The sequence below is a fragment of the Lotus japonicus genome, chromosome 1 (genome assembly GCF_012489685.1).
Source record: "Lotus japonicus ecotype B-129 chromosome 1, LjGifu_v1.2".
NCBI classification, from domain to species: Eukaryota; Viridiplantae; Streptophyta; class Magnoliopsida; order Fabales; family Fabaceae; genus Lotus; species Lotus japonicus.
In genome coordinates, this window is record NC_080041.1 from 87,127,079 (window position 1) to 87,150,153 (window position 23,075).

At 35.0% G+C, this 23,075-nt stretch overlaps 1 protein-coding gene and 1 long non-coding RNA gene across 5 annotated transcripts; one reads left to right on the forward strand and one right to left on the reverse strand.

The window, feature by feature from the left end:
* Nucleotides 1-5,900: 5,900 nt before the first annotated feature.
* Nucleotides 5,901-7,118, reverse strand: LOC130727417 (uncharacterized). The gene is made up of 2 exons (XM_057578545.1): nucleotides 6,784-7,118; nucleotides 5,901-6,493 (listed from the first exon to the last, which is right to left on the reverse strand). Exons 1-2 carry the CDS (start codon nucleotides 7,007-7,009, stop codon nucleotides 6,114-6,116), a joined length of 606 nt encoding a protein of 201 aa, XP_057434528.1. The 5' UTR covers nucleotides 7,010-7,118; the 3' UTR covers nucleotides 5,901-6,113.
* A 6,868-nt stretch (nucleotides 7,119-13,986) lies between these two features.
* LOC130727420 (uncharacterized) lies at nucleotides 13,987-17,817 on the forward strand. Of its 4 annotated transcripts, XR_009015282.1 has the most exons (3): nucleotides 13,987-14,210; nucleotides 14,650-14,706; nucleotides 14,953-17,817. It is a non-coding gene; the product is annotated as an uncharacterized LOC130727420 (long non-coding RNA). The 4 variants fall into 4 exon arrangements; XR_009015281.1 differs by having other exon boundaries at nucleotides 13,987-14,706; nucleotides 14,950-17,817; XR_009015280.1 differs by having other exon boundaries at nucleotides 13,987-14,405; nucleotides 14,650-17,817.
* The last annotated feature ends 5,258 nt before the right edge of the window (nucleotides 17,818-23,075 follow it).

Consider the following 23,075-nt stretch of genomic DNA (forward strand, 5'->3'; position numbering starts at 1 on the left):
ACCTGAACCTTATATGTAATTTTTATGTTTTTGGGGAATTATAATAACCTAATAACCCAATATTTTGCTATTTGTTTAATAGATTTATCAATTATTTAACTCTCATATCCCATTCCATTCCTTTTCTCTCTCCTGTTCCTCCCCTTTCTCCTTTTATAACCGATCCCTTCTTCCTTATTATCTTAATTTTTTTCAAATTCTTCAGCCTCCATTGATGGTTTTCCTTCTCTATTCCCTATATTTTTTTCACGTCCCATTAATGGGTTTTGGGACTTTGTATTTTGTTTTTCTCTATTTGTGCCCAATAATGGTTTGTTAATTCCCCCTTATTTTGTTGTTTCAAATTCTTTTTTTAAAATGGAAATCCAAAGGTTTCAACCCATGTAGAGTCTTCTATATAACTAGCTGTGTTGTGATGCTCTGAAACTCAATTCCTTCTGAATCAAGTGTTTTCCTTCCTCCCAATTTATTCTGCATTGCCTTCTGAAATGGCTCTCAGAGTTGATGATGTGTCCAAGATTGATGCTTCCAAAGAAACTTGGGCCATTGTTGTGAAGGTTGTACGGTTGTGATTAGCTCCTAACTTGGACCCTTTGTTAATTTGTTTTAACAAATCTTATTCATATGAAAGTTTAGTTTTGTTTATTTTTTTTCAACCTGATATAGTTTAGTTATGTTTATTTTTCTTCAATGCGATATTTAAAAAAAATTATAATTCAAGGTTATTTCGTTATATATATAATATTGGAGCTAGATTTCTTTAAAAAAAGTTATTTTTTTTTTTAACTCTGTTATGATTTTATAAAATAAGTTAATTAAAAAATTGTATTTAATTTAATGTTTAAAAAAAAACTAAATGCATAACATTCATTGGGAACTGACACCACTTTCAAGTTTCCCTCCTTCCAACAAGCTCTTATCAGATTCTTATTCTGAGTTGAAACTCCTCATGGATCTTCCACACAACCCTCCCTTCTCCTCATCTCTTTCCTATGATCCCTTCCACACGCCCCCCCTTCAGGTTTGCTAAATTCATTAGTAAAGCAATTTAAAAAAAGAGTGAAAACACGTTGTACGAGTATTAAAAAATTTAAAATGATTATATGTAGCTTGGGATACAAAATTATATATTAAAATTAAAAAGCACGAGAATGAACATTTTTCAATCGAGTATATTAAGATTTTATTCTTAGAAAAAATACGCTCTTCAAAGTTATTATTTTTTTAATTTCAATTAATTATAAATAATTTTCTAATAAATCAAGTAATAATATATTATTATTTTTATTGATTGTTTAAAATTGGTAAAATATTGGCATTAATAAAAATATAAGATTATAACTAATGTTAAATAAAAATATAACAATAAATTAAATAATTTAATGAATAAATATATTCAATTCTATCTAATGTTAAGTAAAATTATGTCACACAAAATAAAAGATCTTATAAATATATAAAATTAATATGATTAGAAAAAAATTATTTATTAAAAACATATAACAATATTGATTTATATTAATTTTATTTTGAATCATTGTATTGGTACATGCATAAATAATAAGAGCAAAATCCACCGTGCACAGGTAAAGACATTCTACTTGAAAACACTTTGATGTTAAAGCTAATAGAAAAAATAGTTTTCAAATAATTTAAGTGCACTGTTGATAATTTTAAAATAAATTTAGGAGCAATTATATATATATATATATATATGTGTGCGTGTGTGTGTATGTGTGTTTTTGTTGTAGTTTCACTTTGTAAGTCTTAAACCTAATAGATCCAAATATATGTATTTACATCTTTAACGCAAAAAATCATTTATACGTCACATATGCAGAATTGAAGATTTTGGCTAATTAATTTATTTTTTTCTGAAATTTTTATATTGGTTAAATCGGTGTATATGTACAAAACACTATAATGAAGCATCCGAATTTATGTTTTTTGAATATCTACATCTTTATCATGATTGTTCTTTCATTTTTAGTATCTTAAATTACTTATTATCAAAGTATTTATTAATGTGTCAAATACAATAATAAACTTCGCCGTGCAGCGCACGGGGAAAAACACTAGTAAAACTTGTAAAAAACAATCTCATGCTTCTTTCTCTATATTTTCATTGGCATTCACAGTTTTAGTTTGCAATTTGGAACCCCTTCACTTGTTTTTAACACAAACCCATCCAACGATTCAAATCCTATCACATGATGAATTTCGACTCTTCTAATCCAATATGTTTAAAAGTTAACTTTTAAGAATTTTGATTTTGGTTTCATTTGATACCAAAAGCTTCTGTAAAGACCCCCAATGTGTTGTATTTCTTATTATCGCACCCTGTTATTTTTGTTTAATTTCAATTTTGGATTAGGATGCTGTGACTTTGCAATTCGAAAAGCACCACTGTGATATCCCCATCTCGTTAGATCCGAACAGTATACGAATGATGGAGAAGATTGAACAAATGAAAAATAGGGTTTGTGAATATTGGAGGCACGTGATTGTTATTTTATAAGTTTTAATCTCAGCCGTTGGTTTTGATCTAATGGTTGAAAATAAAGTGTTGTAATATACGTTTGGATATAGCTATGAAAACGTGATTCTTGTAATAAAATTTTGTTTGGATATCATTGATTAGAATTGTTTTTGAGTATGTAATGACTAAAATGGATATGAATATATTATCTTATTTCATTATCTCTCATAATTTTATCTCTACAATTAAAATATTATTAAGATTAAAATTCAACTATATTTATAAAAAATGTTTACATTTTAATATATCTCAATTGACTAAATATTGAGAAAGGAAGGGGAATCAGAGCCACACATCACAAGAAAAAAAAAATCAAACTCAATTTGCCCTGCTGCTACTGCTATGGAGAATTTACATCAACTGATAATAGAATTCACATCAGTAGAATTTTGTCACATTGCATGTATAACACAAGTAAGCAAATAGCATTGTAATATCATTTTAAAAAAAGGATTTTATAAATTTCATTTTCTTATCCGTTTTCTCTTTAATTTTTCTTCTTCTTCAACTTGGAAACAGAGCCACATAAATCCCCTTTCTGAATTGATTACCAAAAATGTGAATAACATAGAAAATCAAAAAAATGGAAAATGGCAGAGAGAGATCTAGGGGCGTGATAGAGCAGCAACGACGACCTGGGCTTGATGGCATGCGGTTGAGGCTAGAGTAGCGCTAGCGGAGGCTTGTACGGGTGGTGCGGCGGCTCTGGCACGTTGCAAGGAGTGTCTCAGTTTTCGGATTCGATCTCTCTTATCAACACAAATCCCCTTCTCATCTTCATCTCTTCTTCTCATCTTCACAAACAGAGCCAAGGTGCAAGGAGGAAAGGGTATAAATGGAATCAGATTTTTGGAAACTACTCAGATAAGAAGAATCGATTCTCTCTCACGAAGAAGCAACACTGGGACGCTTCAGCCAGATCCGCGTTCCCTCCCTGAATCGGTTCTCAGACACAAGTAGCCAAACATCAATTTTGCATCAATGATCCACGTTACAGCTTCAGGTCCGATTTTGAGCCTCAGATCCAAAATCTGTTTGAACCAACAAAAGTAAAACCACATTTTAAAAAATCATTACCATTACCATTAGTTTAAGCCTCTCATGTGGATAATTTACACGAGACTATTAAAATTTTATGTTTACCCCTTTCCTTATATTTACCAGTAGTTGAGATTTTCTAATTATCCATGAAGAAAAAAATATACATTCAGTTTCACATGATACTGTCATATAACACGAGATAATGTTAATCCGTCTTAGTTATGAAGAAGAATTTGAAAATCTAGATAAAAAATGAAAGTTCGTTTAAAAAATCTAGCAAATCTTAACAAAACTTAAATCAAATAAAAAAAATATATGCAATGTCAATCAATTGACTATCTTATATCATGGCACATATGTCAGTAGCATATGAACAAAGATTTGCAAAGAACAATAAAACAGACAACATCAGGCGTGCAGAAAATAAGAGTTCAAAGGGGGGAGAATAGAAAATAATAGCACAACATGACACAGAAAAACCAAAATTCATCCGCAAAATAATCAGTAGTCCAATCAATTTACGGGCCAATAGAGATATACCCCATAGAAAGCACTAGGCCCATCGATATGGCTCTTGAGCTGTTGGTCCTGCATAAAGTTGTCAACGCAAACATATACGTCTTCCATACTTGACCGGAACCCCATATCAGCACATCCTCCAGAACGAAGCTTTGGAAGGAAATCAGACTGGCAATCTTCAGTAACATTCCCTGGCTCAGAGCCTACCTCAGATAGCTTGATTTTTAATTTGTCTGCTGATTTTGCCATAAAAATTCAGAATAACTCATTTAAAAATGAAAAAATTGACAAAGATTTTTTTTAAAAAAAATCAGTGCAGAAAGAAACTTGAAATCCATAAATAACACTATCACAGCAGTCATCAATAACCATGATTAGGCTGTAAACTTTATGATAAAGAAAATTAATAAATCGTACATGATAATGTTGTTGTCTAATTTACTACTTCCCTAATCTGACCACACCAACTCACCATCCTTGTTTAGCATTACTGTTTTCCCAACAAAATTTCCTCCTATCCTAATCCTATATTTTACATATAATGAAAGAAATGTAAACCATAAGCTAAAATGCTTTCATTTCATATCTCAACATGTTTTCTTTTGCTACAGCATTCCAAAGACAATCAATCATTGCATCAAAGTAACAAATGGACAGAAAAGGGAAGCAATGATAAAACTTCCAGATATAGAATCAAATAAGAAATTACCAAATCCTGTAACTATTCTATTTCTAGTAAAACAATCAGCACAATGAACATGCTATTGCTTAATATATATATAAAAAATTCTCATTTCTTTGGAAAACATTGAGAGGTGAGAACCTTATAAGAGAAGCATGACGAACAAGCGATTTCCTGCAAGGCAAAACCGCAGGGTCAGCACGCTGGCTTTGGCGATAAGCAGAAGCAATCGATAGATTGGGATTTGGATTCGGAGGTCGACTCTCATTGGAGCTTCTGCTTTCACTACAACAATTCACACCTTCACTTTCTTCCATTCCTCTAAACCATAAGATCTGCAACCCAGTAACTGCAATTCAAAATGGGTCAGCACGCTGGCATTGGCGATAAGCAGAAGCACTGAAGGATTAGCATGTAGAGATGGCTGACTTTGAAATGCTATGATCACAGCTTCAAGATCTCATTTCGATGGTAAAGTTCTTTAAGATGAGCAACTTCATTGGCTTCATCTGCTTCACATACCAACATAGCTTGATTGGAATCTCTCCTGGGAGCAGCAAAGTCTCTTCCCCACATAAGTTGAAAGTAAGAGCAGCAAACACTAGCTAAAGGGCAACAGTTGATTGTTTCCAGGTCTTTCAAACACAAATGTAGAAAACAGGCATAACTAGAGAAACAAAAAAGAATGCTCATAGAAACACAACCTTTCCAGGTCTTTCATTAGCCATTATACATCCAATTAATATCATGTTCTTGATGAGTTATTTCTTGCCTAGTGTTAAGTGTCTAATACATTTAGAAGCAAAAGAAGAAAACATGCGCTACATATGTTTAGCAACAAGCAGCAGTCCAGGGATGATACCAGTCTGTGCATCAAACCAACAAGCTTACCTCCAATATTTCCAATTCAAAAGCAAACAACCCTACCGAAATGCCCAGATAACGACCTAACGTTACGGATAGGTATAGAAGGCAATTTTTGGCAGAAACCGCTGTGCTTAAAAAATTTCATAGCTATGCTAAGATTTAGCACTTTCATTCCTATAGAATAAAAGTGGTTTTTCATTTCACCCTCTACCAAGCAGCATCAATCAATGAGAGAAAAGCAAATTTCTAAAGTGTCATAAAACATAACTCATAATTCATAGGTCATAATGTACTAAATACAAACACCATAAAACTGAGAAAGCATAAAATTAAAACATCAAGTTTTGATCAAAGCAAAAAACTTAGACATCATGGAGTTTAGTCAAAACATGTTCAGTTTCTTCACAGACATGTCCTCCAGAGATTTCTTCTTCATAGTGGCCGACGTGGATGGATTTCTTCTTCTCAGTGGTATGGGTGGGCGTCGTCGTCCTTGTAGTAGAGTGTGTCATCTTCAAAAAGAGTATCAAATTTCATCTTCTCATTTCGGATGTCTTCTTCTTCTTCAGTATAAAATTTCAATTTCATCTTCTCATTTCGGATGTGATCGTCTTCTTCAGTATGAAATTTCATCTTCTCATTTCGGATGTGATCTTCTTCTTCAGTATCATATTTCTTCTGAGAGTTCTTGTAGGAGTGGTATGGGTCGGCGTGGTATGGGTGGGCGTATTGGATGTCGTCCCCGTCCCCGTCCCCGTGTCTGTTATCTTCAATAATAGTATCAAATATCATCTTCTCATTTCGGATGTGTTCTTCTTCTTCAGTATCATATTTCTTCTCCACAGCTGAATTTGAATTAAAAAAGAAAAAAAGAAAAGATTAGATCAGTGAAACATTGGAGAAAGTCCTGAAGCTATATGGACTAGAAATAGAATCAAACACGGTCCCTGACTCTGACCCCTAATCTCATAATATAGGAGCCCATTAATAAATAAAAAATGAAAATTTAGGAAATTTTTGAAACACAAAAGTATGATGATACTGATACAACAAACAAACAAGCGATGACAAGAATTTAATTTAAGAACAACGAAAGAAAATTAAAACACAGATACAGATATAGTGAGAGATGAACCATTGGGAGGAAGGTGGATTCCATAGTTAGAAAGTTTTTCCCGGCTCACATGGATTCCAAAAAAATTAAAATGGTCGTCACAGCGGCTCTGAGGCTGAGGCTGAGGCTGAGGCTGAGGCTGAGGCTGAGGAGAAGGAGAAGATGATGAAAATTCACAGACTTGTCGAAGAAGCGGTGAAGAAGGAGAGAAACTCTTGCAGCGGAGAATATGCCTCCTCATCATCATCGCTCCAAAATGAGACTGAAACCCTAAAATCAACGACTTGTGAAATTAGGTACTCTCCTATCCTATGTTATCGCCCTTTTAAAATCTACGACAGTAATTTTTAAATGCTATCTCATCTCATCATTATTGGTGGGATATTGAAGAAGAATCCAAACATTTTAGTTTTTTTTTTTTACAAGCATCCAAACATTTTAGTTGTATACTCCTTCTTATGGACCGGGGAATAGGGAGCCCAATATGTTAAGAACTGGGCTTTCAAGTTTGGTGTTGGATTTTTTTATTTTTTATTTTTTTACATCGGAAGATTAAAAATATTTAGTTGCGAATTCATTATACTATATATTCGAACCACCTCCCAAACCTCAAACTTCAGTATTTCATAATGCTTCTGTAAGCAAAAAAAAAACCCTTGCAATGGTAGAGTTTTCAATGAAGTCCAAGGTTTCATATTTGAAGGTCAGAGAAAGTCCATGCATCTCAAACACCACATTACCTTCGACCGCTTGAAGAAGAAATTTCACGACATGTTGAAACTGCAAAGGATCCAGATGATTTCAAGAGTCATCTACAAATTTATGACTACACCAAATCCCATCTATTTTACGCCTCTTGAGGTAGTTGATAATATAGATGCGAGTGTCATGATGGATGCATTTAGTCAGCATTCTTATATGGTTCAGCTCGAGCTGTACATTGATGTTGCGGAAGCTAGAAGTTCATCAAAACCAGTGTCGACGTAGCCGACGATTACACAACCGTCATCCACTGAAGATGCTGGTAGCCATGTTGTTGAGGAGGCTCTTGCAAAACCATATACCGCTCGTTTTGGCTCCATAGTTATTGAAGAACCATAGGCCGTTCATTCGGATGCCGTGGTTAATTTGGCCGATGATGCTTGTGCACAAAGCAACCCTATCTAAAGAAGAGGTCGTTCATTCCAATTATGTATCTTCTTATCTTTAATGTTCCTGTATTCTTTTTTACTTAAAATCCCCTTGAAAGTAAAAGGTAGGTCAAACACATTTGAGGATAAGCTCTTTGAAAAATAAGTAACGTTTTTATTGAAGAAAAACATGATAAGGAGATTTTTTAGAAGGCTTAATTCCACTTTTCGTCCCTGATCTATCACGATTGTGCAATTTTGCTCCTACTATTTTAAAACGAGCAATTTACATCCCTCATGTTTGTGTCGTCAACAGTTTTGATCCTTCTGTTAAAAAACTAACAGAATACGCTTATGTGGCCATCATTAAATGATCTGGATGCCCACATGTGAGCCATGTAGATCCATTTTATAATTATTAAAATAATTATTAGGTTTAAAAAAAAAGGAAAAACACTTTAAAAAAACCAAATGTGAAATCCCTAACCCTCTTCATCTCGTGAAATCCAGAAGGAAGAAAAGAAAAATACATTGTTTCATCATTTTTGGGTTTTCATCTTCTTCCTCCTTCTCTCCTTCAAAAATCCTTCATCATATATACCCAACACCATACCAGAATTGACCAAGAGGTGAGAACCCCTTCACCTTCAGAACACAGTGTCGCCACACATACAAATGGGAATAGGAGAGAACGAGGTCAGAGAGAGAGGGGGAAGATGCATCCGAGGAGGAATAGTGGAAGAAGCAGTGACAGAATCCGACAGCGTGGTGGCTTCGAGGCCAACACCGAGGAGATCGCGAGACAGACGACGCAAGGCTTGTACCTCGCAGTGTTCTGGTACGAAGGCGAGAGATCAAGCGGTGGCTATTGCAGTGTGCGACGGTGGATGGTGTGATGGCATTGAGGTCGCCGGCTGCATAGGTGTTTGACGGTGTTGGTTCAAGCTAGAACTTGGGTTTGTTAAGTGGAAAAAGGATTTTTTTTGTGGCTTTGATTTTCTCCTTCACCTTTAAGCTATAACTTGGGTTAACGGTGGCACTTTGATTTGTTCTTTCCTCACTGAGCACTTGCATCATTCTCCTCCCCAGATTTAAGATCTAGAAAGTCGTCTTCTTCCTTCTTAATTTGGGGTTCTGTTGAAATTGGCTCTGTGATGTTCTGGTTCAGATGAGATTCTAAGAGGGGAAGAAGGTCTCAGGTCTGTTGAGATTCTGAGAGGGGAAGAAGATATGAGATCCAAATCTCCAAACTAATGAACTGTTGAGATTATGTAAAAGACCCTTGAAGAATAAGGTTTCTTGTTTAGGATTAGGGTTGATTTTTTTTTTTGAGTTATGTGATGTTTTGTTATTTTATTTGTAAATAATAATAATTCCTTTTAATTTTTAATTATGTATATTGACATGGCATCTATGTGGATGCTGTGTTGGAGTGCCAAGTCATTAAATGTGAGCCACATAAGCACATGTCGTCACTATTCAGACGGAATATTAACGGAAGGACCAAAATCGTTGATGGCATAAACATGAGGGATGCAAATTGTTCGTTTTAAAATAGTGGGATTAAAATTGCACAATCACGATAGATCAGAGACGAAAAGTGGAATTAAGCCTTTTTTGAAAGGAAAAAAAAGGTAACTTATTTTTTTATTTAAATATGTTTTTCATACCAAGGGTCAATTGGAATTCGTCCCCGCAAAATGAATTTATATCAAAAAGTCCCCAACTTTAACGAATTTATTTAAAATAATCCTTGTCGTTAGTGACTTCCCTCAAGTGCTGACGTGGCATATGAAAGTCAAAGCCAACAGTGCCACGTGGCAGTTGACATGACAATTTTAATCATGAATCATGAATCATCTATCTATATCTTTATTAAAACAATAAGGTTATAAGGTATGTTTGCTTAGGTGTTGGTTCCTCATGCAATTGGCTCCCTCATTAGTTGAAAATCTGAGTGAAATTCCAAGGTGACAACACCACAAATCTTCCCTCAAAAAAAGAACACGTGTCATCTTATCCATTTTTATTTTTTTTCCTATCTAACTAACGTTTTTACCCCGTGCGTTACACGGTGAATATTGATCTTATTATTTAGGTACGTAATAATGAATCGACGATCTCGCAAAAATGGACATACAACCAAGCAAAATCACAATGAGTATCACACAACTTGCAAAATTTGACAAAAACGTCATATATACATTTAATCGTAAATATATTTAAAATTGTGATAAACATACTTAAATCAGATGAAAAGTTGTTACCGAGAGTTACAAAAGTGGTAAGAGCTATAAGACATAAGGGTTGAAGGAGAATGAAGAGCTAGCAAAAATTATTAGTTTTTACATGAATTATTTTTTATGTAAAATGTTTTTCTCCGTGGAAGTTTTTTACCAAGTGATCTAAATATAAGTATATAGTACTAATTTAAGAAAAATATTTAAAAATCTGACTTGATATTTGGCCCCAATTACTATTATTTAGTACTAATTTTAAATTTCAAACTCAAATTACAATTTTTTTACAATTTTTAAAAAAAGAAACGCATTAACTTAAATTAAATATTGACTCCTTAATCTTTTTTTTTTCAAAAGCAAAATATATAATATATGATAAAAGAGAGGAAAACAAGAGAGCAGCCACCTCATGAAGAGGAGAAGCTACCCGCCCTCTTCAAAAACAGCAGAGGGAGCAGAGCACCATGTCTATCAAAAAATCACGAATGCCCTATACAACACCGACCAAATGCACACCCTCCCCTATATAACAAAAAGCCCACCATAACAAACAAACCTAAAAAGAAAACCCCCTACAAAACCCCCAAGGACAAAACAACCAAACAGTGAGGTCGAGCATCAACCGCAACCAGAAAGACCAACCCTACAAAGCTCAACGCGCTGAAATTTGGGCCACGATCTGGTTCAAGGCAACAATATCATAACAAGAGTACTCTAAGCCCAACTGTTTCCCCATTTGAATAGCACTCCTTGCTATAGTCAAAATGCCTCGTGAATCTGAAAACTCTGGTGGCAAGAGCATCAACTAACGGCCTTGAGAAGGGTCCTCTGCTTACGGGCTAGAGGAAGGTGAGCCCTTATGAATGACCATGCTCTCATTCTTCCTAGGCCGACCTCGACGACGAACATTCTTCTCTTCAGGGTCTCTACCAACAATGCCAACAGCTAACCGGGCTTTGGGACCCAGTTTCCTAGGGCGCTCGCGTCTCCTAGGCAAGAGCACCTCCTGCCCATGACTGGCCCCGACCTTCGCCTCCCAAAGATTAACTCCCTCTCCAAACTCTCCAACCTCGCTAACCCCTACAGATGAAAGAAGCTGCAGAGGAGAGGAAGGCAACGCCTCATCCGAACCAAGGGACTAAATTTGATATGATTCAATAAATTATAAAGAAACTCAATTAATTATTATGAATGAATTGACAAATGATTTAGGGTGAAAAAGAACGTATTATGTGTCTAAGCAAAATAATTTAAAATCCTAGTAAAAATTTGGATAAAATTACAATTATTTAGTACTCATTTTAAATTTCAAACTCAAATTGCAAAATTATTTTTTACAATTTTAAAAATAATAAATGAATTAGGTTCCTTAATCTACAAAATTTATGTTATTCCAAATTATTTTCATACAAATAAAAGATTTCATAGTAATTGTTTAGATTTTATTCGAATATACATTCCCTCATTTACCACTAAAACGTGGATTCGAACCACCTCCCAAACCTCAAACTTCAGCATTTCATTAGTTGCAAATTTTGCTGCTTTTAGATGTTGGCTCCTCATGCAATTGGTTCTCTCATTAGTTGAAAATCTGAGTGAAATTCCCAGGTGGCAACACCACAAATCTTCCCTCCAAAGAAAGTACACGTGTCATCTTCTCCATTTTTCTTTTTTTCCTATCTAATAAAAGGCCTTAATCCATTGGTTCTCTCTTTCCACCAATCACGTTATTCTGTTTCTCTCATCCCACCAATGATTCTCTCTCTCTCTCTCTCTCTCAAATTTTCCATGATTCTCTCACTCAGGGGCGAAGCCACCGTGGTGGCTCACCGGGGCTCCAGCCCCTGACATCTTTTCAATTTTTATCATGATACTATGCAATTTTTCATTTGGACCCTATAATAAATTATATATAAATATGGAGGTAGAATGAAACATAAAAAATGAGGTGGCGTAGCGGATTTGCTGTCCAAATTCATCTACTTGTCGCGTGTTCAAATCTCAGCTTCCCATATTAAACAGAAAATGTCTTCAGTAGGTTTTGAACCTCTATCAAATAAGACTTTACCATATTGATTTACCACTAAACTAAGCACAACCATTGTACTCATAATACGATTTATTATATTTATAAATTTAAATAATACCCCATTGAGTGTCTTTAGGAGGATTTGAATCTCAGTCAAATAAGACTTTACCATATTAATTTACCACTACTAAGTAAAACCATTGTGCTCATAATACGATTTAATATGGCAACACACATTTGTTGGATTATTATTTATTTAGACTTTTAGTTTCGATAAACTTATAAGTTGGTTAACATATCTTATATTCAAACTAATTATATATTTCTTCTACTTATAAAAAGTCGATTATATCAATTGGTTTGCACACGTGGAGACCTTTTGGATATTGTTCGATAAAATTATGCTTGATATAATGAAGTTTGATAAAATGAAGGACAAAATGTTGAATTTGTGTATGATAATCACATCAAAAGTTTAAAAAATGAATGTTGTTAGGATAAAGTAGTGTAAAATCGGTTTTAAATAAATTACTAAAAATTTCATTAATTACGTTTTCAGACTCATAACATATTTGATTACGTTTACATTTTGCTCCCTTAACATACTTCATGAAAAATGTGATTCGTATCAAAATATACTCTTGTATTTGTGAGGTAAAAAATATTATTTATTCTTTTAAGTCATAGTAAATTTGGATAAACAATACAAAGTACGATGAACCAAAATTGTGGTGAATAAAAAACACTTCACTTTGCTTTTGTCATTTATAGTTTTTTAGCAGTGTTTCTAAATATACGTATATAAATACTTTTTTTGATCTAATTGGTCCCCCGGTGTCAAAATCTCGGCTCCGCCCCTTCTCTCATTATCCATTATCAATATGGTCAATCAATGTTTTTCTCCTGAACAAATTCTCATCACTGCATAATTCATCCCAGATATATTTTGAATTTGAAATTCAAAACTTTATTTGTTTCCCATTGGAAATTCAAAATTTTCTTTGTTTCCCATGTGCAGGCCAAATAATTTTTGCAATTCAAACTTTAAGTTCTCTTCCCAATTAAATTCAATGCATTCCATCAGTCCCGCATGAATAGACTCGGGAAGCTGTAATCCTCCTTTCAATCCTTCCAAAACAAGCTTTATGTATTCCCATTTTGAGCTTTTCCCTTCATATAGCAATGAAACAAGTTGTCTGTTCATGAGAGATCCTGTCATTGTGGCTTCTGGTCAGGTTAGTGTTAGAATTTGGAGTCTATTGATGATGGAGCCCTTTAATATACACAAGTTTACTTGTGTATAGTTACACAAGTTACTTTTTACCTGTTATTGTAGGTCAACCAGTATTTTTTTAAAAAAATAATTCAAAAAACATTTATTAATAAATTAGTAAATTAGTTAATCAAGGGTTTAGTTTAATCAGATCTGGGTTCATCCTCATCCCTAACCTTCTATGGCCAACTCCTCCCAAACCAAAAAATCAACCCATAACCCTGAATCATTTCCATAACAGTGCCACCGCCATCATATCCATCATCGCTGCAAAAATCAACCCATCATCACTTACCAGTCATCTTCAAGGCAACCAAGATCCATCGATCTTCTTACTTACAATTCCACAGATTTTCAATTAACAATTGAAATAGTTAAAAATAGTCATGTGAAATTCCAATTTTATGAAGATTAAAGAATAAATGTTTAATTAAGAAAATAAATTTTTTATTTTTTTTATAAAAAAAACCGGTTAACCTACACTAACTGGTAAAAAGTAGCTTGTGCAACTATGCACAAGTTTTATTAAAGATTTCCATTGATGATTTGCTTAGTTTGCTATCTTGGACACTAAGAAGACTACGATACTGTTCATCTAGGGTTACCACATACAAACCTACCAGTTTCTTGCCTAGACTCGAAATCCTACTGCTCCCACTTCCATTCACAGTTGTATTGCTTCATCTCGTACTTGCTCTCGCTAGCTATCATCTATCTCCAATGGTACTTTCAATCTCCATCAACCTTTCCAAACAGCTGTGGCTTATGCTTTACAGGTTGTGCGTCTAAACCCTACCTCCCCTCTAATTTGATCTGGAGCATGAGCAGTTCGTTGCTATAAATTGAACCATTTTGTACTTTCATTTTCACTTTGTGGTCTCAAGCCAGTGCCCTCTCTTTCTCTTTGCTGTATTTCTGTTGATTTTATTTTGTGTGAATCTGTATTGGAGATATGAGTGGGCATCGCACAGGTATAATATAAATTTGGTATGATGATTGATTTTGGGATTCCATTACCTGATAAAAGGACTTTAGAACTTATCCATGGCAAACTTTAGAAGTAAGGGGTTTTGTCTCATGTTTTCTTCTTCACTGTTTCTTTTTAGTTTGGGAGTGTATCACAGTGAATGATTTTTTTAGTATCTTGAATAATTGCAATGTTATGCCAAGTTTTCCATGCTATTTTTTTATTGATTTGGGATTGAATGATGGCAGGAAGCAAAGACATGGTGTGTGTGCAAAAAGAGGTGTGGATTTTTATTCCTGTAAATGGTTAGTCATGCTTTTGAATGAATAGAAGTTACTTTATTTACAATTTCAAACACATGTGGTATGTATAGCTTATATCTCATCATATATCAGTCGGTCTATTAATATTCTTATTTTCCACAGTTGGTCTATTAATATAATGCTGCATGAGTATTTATATTACCTTTGTCTATTTTTTTTCCTGCTACCATTTAATCAAGTGTGATTAGAACTACAAACATTTAATGCGTCAATTGCTAATTTTAGCAGGTGATTCAAGAGAGTGGGAGCACACACACACTTCTACAAAATAGTATGGATGAGGGGAGGTGGGTATATTTAATGAACTTTAGAGATCATTTTATCAGGTGGTGATATAGGCTGCCTAACTGCATCAAATGATCACCTGCTAAATCATCACCACTTTTTGATGCAATTAGGACGCCAAGTAAAAGTTATGGTTTGAAATGCAATTCATCCTTAAAATGAAATCTTATGTGGCTATATTTAATAGCATGTGAGGTTAATATTTAACAGGGCAAGAGAGGGTTATTAGAGTTTTTTCAAACTGCAACTATGTTTAGATTCCTTATGTGAATTATTCACCAGCTTAACCAAATATGTATATAAGCAAGGAGCCATTGACTCAGCCCAAGAATTGTGGTACTGGTGACTAATCTAATTACAATTCTTTAATTCCAGTTGCTTCATTCAATTTATAATTTGTAAGTTTTTATTATTAGACATTGGATCTATTGGATTAGCGGCATGGACTCTTTGAACATGGCTTTGTCTTCTTTGTGACTGTGTTTTTTAGTCATCTCTATATTGAAATGCTCATTGCAATTGATTGGTTTCCTAGGTTACTGAGGGAGCTAGGATTATAGGAGTGGTTGCCATCCCAGAAAAAATTGAAATCGGTGATGGCTTCTTTGCTTAATAACGCCATATCATACATTAACTTACCTGTTATTACAAATGTCAAAGATGTGTTGTAGAAATAGATAGTAGGGTGGTCAGAAAATTGTACTAACTGCTGAAGTTGAGAAGTGTAAAAGAGGAGTTGGCTGTAAACCAATACCACACACATGGTTCAACTAACGAATTCTTGAATAATTTATCTTTCTTCCCTCTTTTTTTTTGAACTCTTTCTTCCCTCTTTTTATTCCAACTGAGTTTATGTTCATTTGTATTAATTTGTAATTTAATTATGACATACAAGTTGTTTTTAGGGGTGTTAGGCTAGGAGTCACTATTTCGGATCAATGAGGATTGACTTCATTTTAAGTCCTGGTATATTGATCTTAGTAACTGTACCAGTTCGATTTACTTTATTTAATATTTACCCTCAACCTTGCCCTGATGTTATTATTTAACTCATGTCCTCAAGTTGGTTGGTTGTACATTAGAAACATAGCTTTTGCTATTTTATTATTGGCTTTAAAGCTATTGTACATGAAATGTTTTTAAAATATATGGTGGAGTTTTAATGTTGATTTATTTGTTTCACAATGTATACCTGGATACTTTGTTTATAATTTTCCTATCTCTTTAAAGTGGCTTTTAGATTTTCCTATTGATCAAGAAAGTACAAGTATGAAGTCTTTATTTTAGACACAGGGTTTTCAATATTTTGTGGTGGGGTGGAATTTCAACATGTTAAGTGATATATTGTAGTAGTTTCATTAATTTATTGTTTGAGTGAATAAACAAATATAATTAATTCAGTTTTTAATTCTGAATAATAAGCATAAGATTGTTCATTCATAATGGAAAGCGACATTACTGCTAACTTAATTCTTAAAGATGGGTGGGTTTTTTGTGGCATTGTATTTTGGCTTGCTTTAGAATTGTGCACTATTTTTTCTTCACTAGGTTTTTGTCCCAATGGGTTTTGCCTAGTAAGGTTTTAATGAGACACTTTCTTAAGTATGGTCATTGTAATGGGGTTTGTTTGTTTTTTTCAGATTTGCTTGTATTGAACTAGTGTTCCCCTTCTCATGAGAGTTTTGCTCTCATGTAGCTTTATATTTCAATAATATCTTTAGCTTTCAAAAAAAAAAAAACTTAATTCTTAAAGATCTCTTTTTATGTTGTTTTCATGTGATTTTTTGTTTGGCTGAAGTATGTTCCAGGTATTGCTTTCCATGACAGTGCATTATGAGTTAGTTCTTTTTGGTTATTTTATAAAAATATTCACTAATTGGATATTAATAGCCTTGCAAGAATTCTTAAAATTACAGTTGCCTGCATTAGCTTCCCACAATAATTAATTTTCCCTTATTGAATGCAAATCTTTTTGTTGCATTTTCATGGCTGGTATACCCTCTTGTCAGATTTGTCAGAAAAAAGCATACATTGTCACTACACAGGATTTGCTTTTGATGAGGCAGGTCTCTTGGAGTTAGATCAGTATTATGTTGTCATTGTTTCATCTTTCATATTTTGTGTGACTTTTTCCTTCTAACTTATTGTTATTTCAAAATCTTAGTCACATTGCATTAACTTTTTACTATTTGTAGCTTATATAACATGATTTCTAGACATTATCCTCATTTTAAAGCTAGATGAACTTCTATTTGGCTATGTATACCTGCCAACCTTACGAGGGGCCAAGCATTGCTGCAGCGCGTTGGTTCTTCAACTCAAGACATTGATGGAAACCAACAACACAAATCAAGAGGTTTTACAATCCTTAAAACGATAGTATAACAATGCTTAAAAACAAGATGTTGACTTCAGGAGGAATTTTGCCTCAATATGCATATGATGTTCTATCAACTCTTGCAGTAGGATGTTAACACTATAAAATTGATTAGAATGGGCTAAAGAATTATTAGGCGGGTGGTAAGGATGAGCCACTTGTTCTTAGGTAGGTGGAAACTGGAAAGCTTGATAATTGTATAAAATAGAGGCATTAATTAGTTCCTTGCACCATTCCAAAACCTTTCTGGGATTCTTTGATAGTGATAATGTGTTAAGATTTAGTTTGATTAAATTAAAGTTTATGCATAATTATACTAGCTGTATTATATGAACATTATCTTTTAGTTGAAGTTGTTGGGAGGTTAGTGACCACTACGTTTATTTAGTTGTACAAAATGTTGTGTTCTCTAAGGTGTGTTTAATCTTTCAGTTGTAGAAATCGCTGCTTAACATCTTTTTTTAACATGTTATCTCAGACTTTTGAGGAATTTCCTTACTGATTTTTTGTTTTGTTTTTAAAAAACTAAGATATTCTTTCTTTAAGGATGCACAACACTTGGAACAGCGCACCTAAATGGGGCAATGTCTTTCTAGGATATCCTTTAAAAAAATTGCAAGGTGAAGAATAGCCTTAAACTTTTCAGTTCATAAAGGACAAACTTTGGCAAAATAGGGAAAAGGTAACAGCACCTTCTTCAAAGGATATGAAGTTATGAACACTCATGCGGAGTATATTCTTCTAAAACAAATATGTTGAAAACCTACACCAGTCATAACCATTCTTACCTTTTTCCCTTGAACCACCAAAGAGCCTGCTACTTATATATTGAACCTTACATGACTAATATCCACTTTATGGTGTCCTAAATCCGTTTTGCATTTTCTTTTGACTCTATGAATGCATCAAGCTTAAACCTAACCATGAGCTTATATTGTTCCGGTTTTGCATTCTTATCTTTCTTTGAATTAAATGATTAATATACCTTTGAAGTGCAAATATAATTATGCTTTATAAGTTTCACAATTAAAATGCTTACTGGCAGGGTCCATACTTGAAAACTTGTCTTTATTAAAATATTAAGGAGCTTCATTTCTCAAAATCCAAGGGCTCTTCTTCCTTGATATCTGGTACTTTGCAAACCCTGAAGCAAAATGACAGAGTTTAAGAAAATGCAAATATTAGTTGTATGGTTTTTAATGATCTCTTATGTTGTCTTTTCTGTTGAATGAATCTCCTATAAAAACTTCTCCACTTTTCAAATAATTTCAACTTAAATAATTTTTCAAAGCAGTGAACAGTCAGAAGTTGGAAAATGAACTTCCTCTATTCACTCCAAAACTGAAAAGGAGAGAGATTTCAAACCTGCATAAGCAGGCTTTGCCATTGATAGGTCTGGATTAGTGGAATAACTCATAAAACTGAAGCTGATAGGATTCCATAGTCAAGAAACAAGTATAATGATTTGAAGTGAAATGTTTCCATCAAGGACTTTGACGAAATATAAACAATTCAAGTGACAACACAACAATGGGGTCTCAAGAACTTCATAGCTATTTCACAATTCATTGAAGTGACTAATTTGTAAAATACAGAATAAGTATGCAGATTTAACTGTGTACTTCCCTTGAGGGTCCTGCAGCCACCTCCAACCATCCTTATGTTCTCTTTTTGGCTGTACCACCGCCAGATCCTGCAAAAGGTATTGAAATACACACAAATAAACCCCTCCTCCACCTAAACCGCCACTCCCAACCCTCCTCACCCATTTCTGCCACCGCACCTTCCTTTTTGATCAGAAATCTCGAACAGCCTCCCATATTTCTGTTTTAGGCCTGCCTCCCCCACCCAAGGCTCCATCCAAAAAGCCACCTCTTTCCCATCTCCCACCACTCTTTTAATATTCTTCTCAAACTAATTACCCTCTAGACTTCCAGCACTGACCCTTCCGATGTCCCTCCACCATTGGGATCCCTTACTAAAGCATTCATCCCTCTCAATACCTTTACGTCACTATATTTAGTACTTGACTCCACACTGGGCTGCACTTCTTCATTCATACTACACTACTATAAAAGTGCAAATTAGTTATGGAATTTAGTGACGGATTATAGTTCATGGCTAATAGTTACGACTTTAGTGACGGATTTGATAAAAATGTGACGGAATTATTTTGCAGGTATTTAGTAACAAAATTTGTGACGGAAATTTCGGCCACGAAACATTTCATCACAAATTTCGTAACTAAAATTTTCATTTTGTGTATAGTTACGGATTTTGATACGAAATTATCTTTCATTAAATATTTTCGTCACTGAATCCGTTGGAAATTTGTGATGAAAATAGTGATGTAACTTTATCATCACTATTTTATTCATTTCGCAAACTGTGGTTTTTAAAACTTGTTTCAGAATACTGAGCGTTTTCACGTTTTATGCATTTGCACTTCGCGATACTGAGCGTGTTAGCGTGTTCCAACAAACCAAGTTCACTCACGCGATTTCTCTTTCTCTCTGCCATGGCATTGGTGCTGCTGTGCCCTAGCTTCAAAGGTATGTGAATGGGATTTGGGTTTGGCGCCCCACCCTTTAGTCTACGCGCCCCTGCCTTTTTTTTTTATCCCAAAAGTACCCATCGGTAAATGATTTACCGTTTTCAAAATATGAATCGGTAAATCATTTACCGTTTTTATTTCTGACAGTTTGATCACCTTTTCACCATTACTCCTCCCTCCACCAACCCCTCCACCATTACTCCTCCATGAACAACCCCCCACCAGCCCCCCATAACTCGCCCACACAACCTTATTCTACCATTACTCCACTCCTCCCTCACATTTCACCTTCCCACCACCACCACCATCTCCACATTTCCACCACCACCACCACCAACACCACCACCAACACCACCACCACCAAGGGAAAGCTTTAAACTTCTGGTAAGTGTTGTTAGCTTTTGGTACTTTATTTATAGTTAGTTTAAGTAGTTAGTTGTTAGTTTAAGTAGTTAGTTTAGTTAGTTAAGTTGGTAATTTAGGCTGCTGTATCGTGAACTATATCGGTAAATGATTTACCGTTATGGTGTCGAATTATGATATTCCGTTATAGGATCGGATTTTGATTTACCGTTATTGTGTCGGATATTGATTTACCGTTTGGGTTCCAGGGATGACAGATTCCTTTCTTTTTGGTGAATCACAATTGATACATGCTGCTGAACCTCCGATTATAACTATAGATGTCTCTCATTTGTATCATACTAATCAGGTACTCATTGCACAAATTTTTGCATGTTTTGTTTATGCTTTGCTTTGTTTATGCCTTGTTTTATGCCTTATGTCTTGTTTATCCTGAAACAGCGTTTCCCTTTGAAAGATGATCTTATGAAATGGGTTCGCGACATTTCTATGGCAAATAATTTTGTTTTGGTGACAACAAAGTCTGATAGTGGTGCGAAGGGAAGAAAAGAATATGTCATTCTGGGGTGTGAGAAGCATAGTGTGTATATTCCCTACAGAGATCCTGATCTTGTTGAAGGAACGTCAACACAAAATGCAGGTTGTCCTTTTAGGCTAAAAGGACGACGTACGAAAGATGGTAAAGGTTGGTGGTTGAAGGTGATGAATGGTAGACACATCCATCTCGCAGCTGAGTCACTACTTGGCCACAATTACGCTGGTCGACTGAATAGTGAGGCGAAGGAGGACGTGATAAATCAGGCTAAGACTTGGGTTCCACCTAGAAAGATGTTGGCGTCCTTGAAGGAAAAATATCCTTCAAACTTGACTACCATCCAACAAATTTACGGTGTTTGCAAGCGGTTCAGACAATCCGTTCGTGGGTCAATGACAGAGATGCAATACTTGCTGAAGAAGTTGGACGGTGAGAAGTATGTTCACTTTGAAAGAAATGAACCCGGATTGGAAGTGATTAGAGACATATTTTGGGCTCATTCGAATGCTGTCAAACTTTTCAACACATTCCCATATGTAGTGATCATGGATTGCACATACAAGACCAGCAAATACAAACTACCCTTGCTCGAGATTGTTGGCCTGACCTACCTCTAATCATCAATCAACTACCTTAGTGTTCAATCATTCACCTAATTCAAACTTGAAATGTGAGAATCATTGAAAATCAAAACTTACCTTTTGAATGTAATGGAATGGGTCTTTGAGGGAGCTTTGATGATGATTAGAACGGAGCTTTGAGGGAGATTGAAGTAGTGGAACCGGATTTTGGGAGAGATTGCAGAGGGTGCGATTTAAGGAGGGAAATTTGGGTTTTGAAATTATGGGTTTCAAAACCCAAACTGCCGTGTTTATATTTTTAAACACGATCGGTAAATGATTACCCGTTATATTGTCGGGTAATCATTTACCGTTATTAATCAACTGGGTTTCTGGTAATTTCCCCCCTTCAGGTGGGGCCGGGGGCCTAATGGGTGGGGTGTTAAACCCAAATCCCTATGTGAATCGAACCTTCTAGCAAGGAATTGGAGCTGCAAGTAGCAGAAAATCCCAACGTGTTTTCACTAATTTCTTCCATTTCTACCAATCGAACTAGATTCACTTCTGATTATCTCAATCACCATCTCTTTTTCGATCTGGAAATGGCCTTTGTGGCTTAGATTATCAATTCTCGGTTCACAATTTCTACTTGCTGTGTCAAATTTGGGATCTGAGAGAAGAAGATGAGAGTGCCGGCGTTCTACCGGTGGGTGGCGGAGAAATATCCAATGGTGATTGTCGACGCCGTCGAGGAGGAGCCTGTTGAAATCGAAGGCGTTCAAATCCCCGTCGACACCAGCAAGCAGAACCCGGGTTGAAATGGATCGTCTAGGATTGCATTGGTGCTGAAAAACTCTTAATTGTAAAGTGGAATGGAGATGAATTGCGAGCAAGAAAGAAATGGACAGAAAACAATTTGAATTTTGGTGGAATAGAGAAATGAAGACTTCACACAAAGAGGCAAATGAATTAAATGACATTAACTCATGCAAGGGGACATCATTCTAGATGACCCCTGAGGTTGGATGGCATCCTGTTATCTATAAGGATAGTCGCTGCTTCCATATAGAACGAAGTAATGAGATTATTGATGATTTTTCATACCGCAAGTTCATTGTTTGTGCTCTTGACATCTTCTGCGATTACATCAAGCTCTCGAAGGTTGTTGTTATTTACTTCGTATTCTATATAATCTGCTCATTCTGCATTGTCTCAAACTCCAACGATGCAATTTAATATTAAGAAATATATGTGCCACATGTTGAGCTACAGGAGAAGACACTGCCTTATCACCGCCTTCAAATCCATCAAAGGAGTCATGGTTTCGTGCGTGGTTTCTGTGGACATTCCTACTAATTATTCTCCTACTGGTCAGCGTAGTGTAGGCCTTTGGAGGTGGACAAATTGAGGATCCGGAAACTAAGGATGCAAAAACAAAAGAAGATGGACCACCACCCGAATCGGAAAATAGGGGTTAAAGCCTCTAATCATGCTGAACCAGCCAAATTAGAACAGAAAATTTAAGCGATACTGACCACCACCCGAACATAGTACGATTTTATAATCGAATTTGTACTACATAAGAATATTGTATTGTCCTAGAAAGGTGTGGCTGCAATTTGTCGCCGTTGATTTCATGGTATAAAAATGGATCAGTGTCTGACAACCAACTGAGTG

Bases quoted from the DNA above. Each gene is read 5' to 3' on its own strand.
- LOC130727417 (XM_057578545.1), bottom strand. From the start codon at position 7,009: ATGATGATGAGGAGGCATATTCTCCGCTGCAAGAGTTTCTCTCCTTCT. The intron at 6,494-6,783 runs GTTCATCTCTCA...ATTCAAATTCAG, and splicing joins AATCCACCTTCCTCCCAATG to CTGTGGAGAAGAAATATGAT.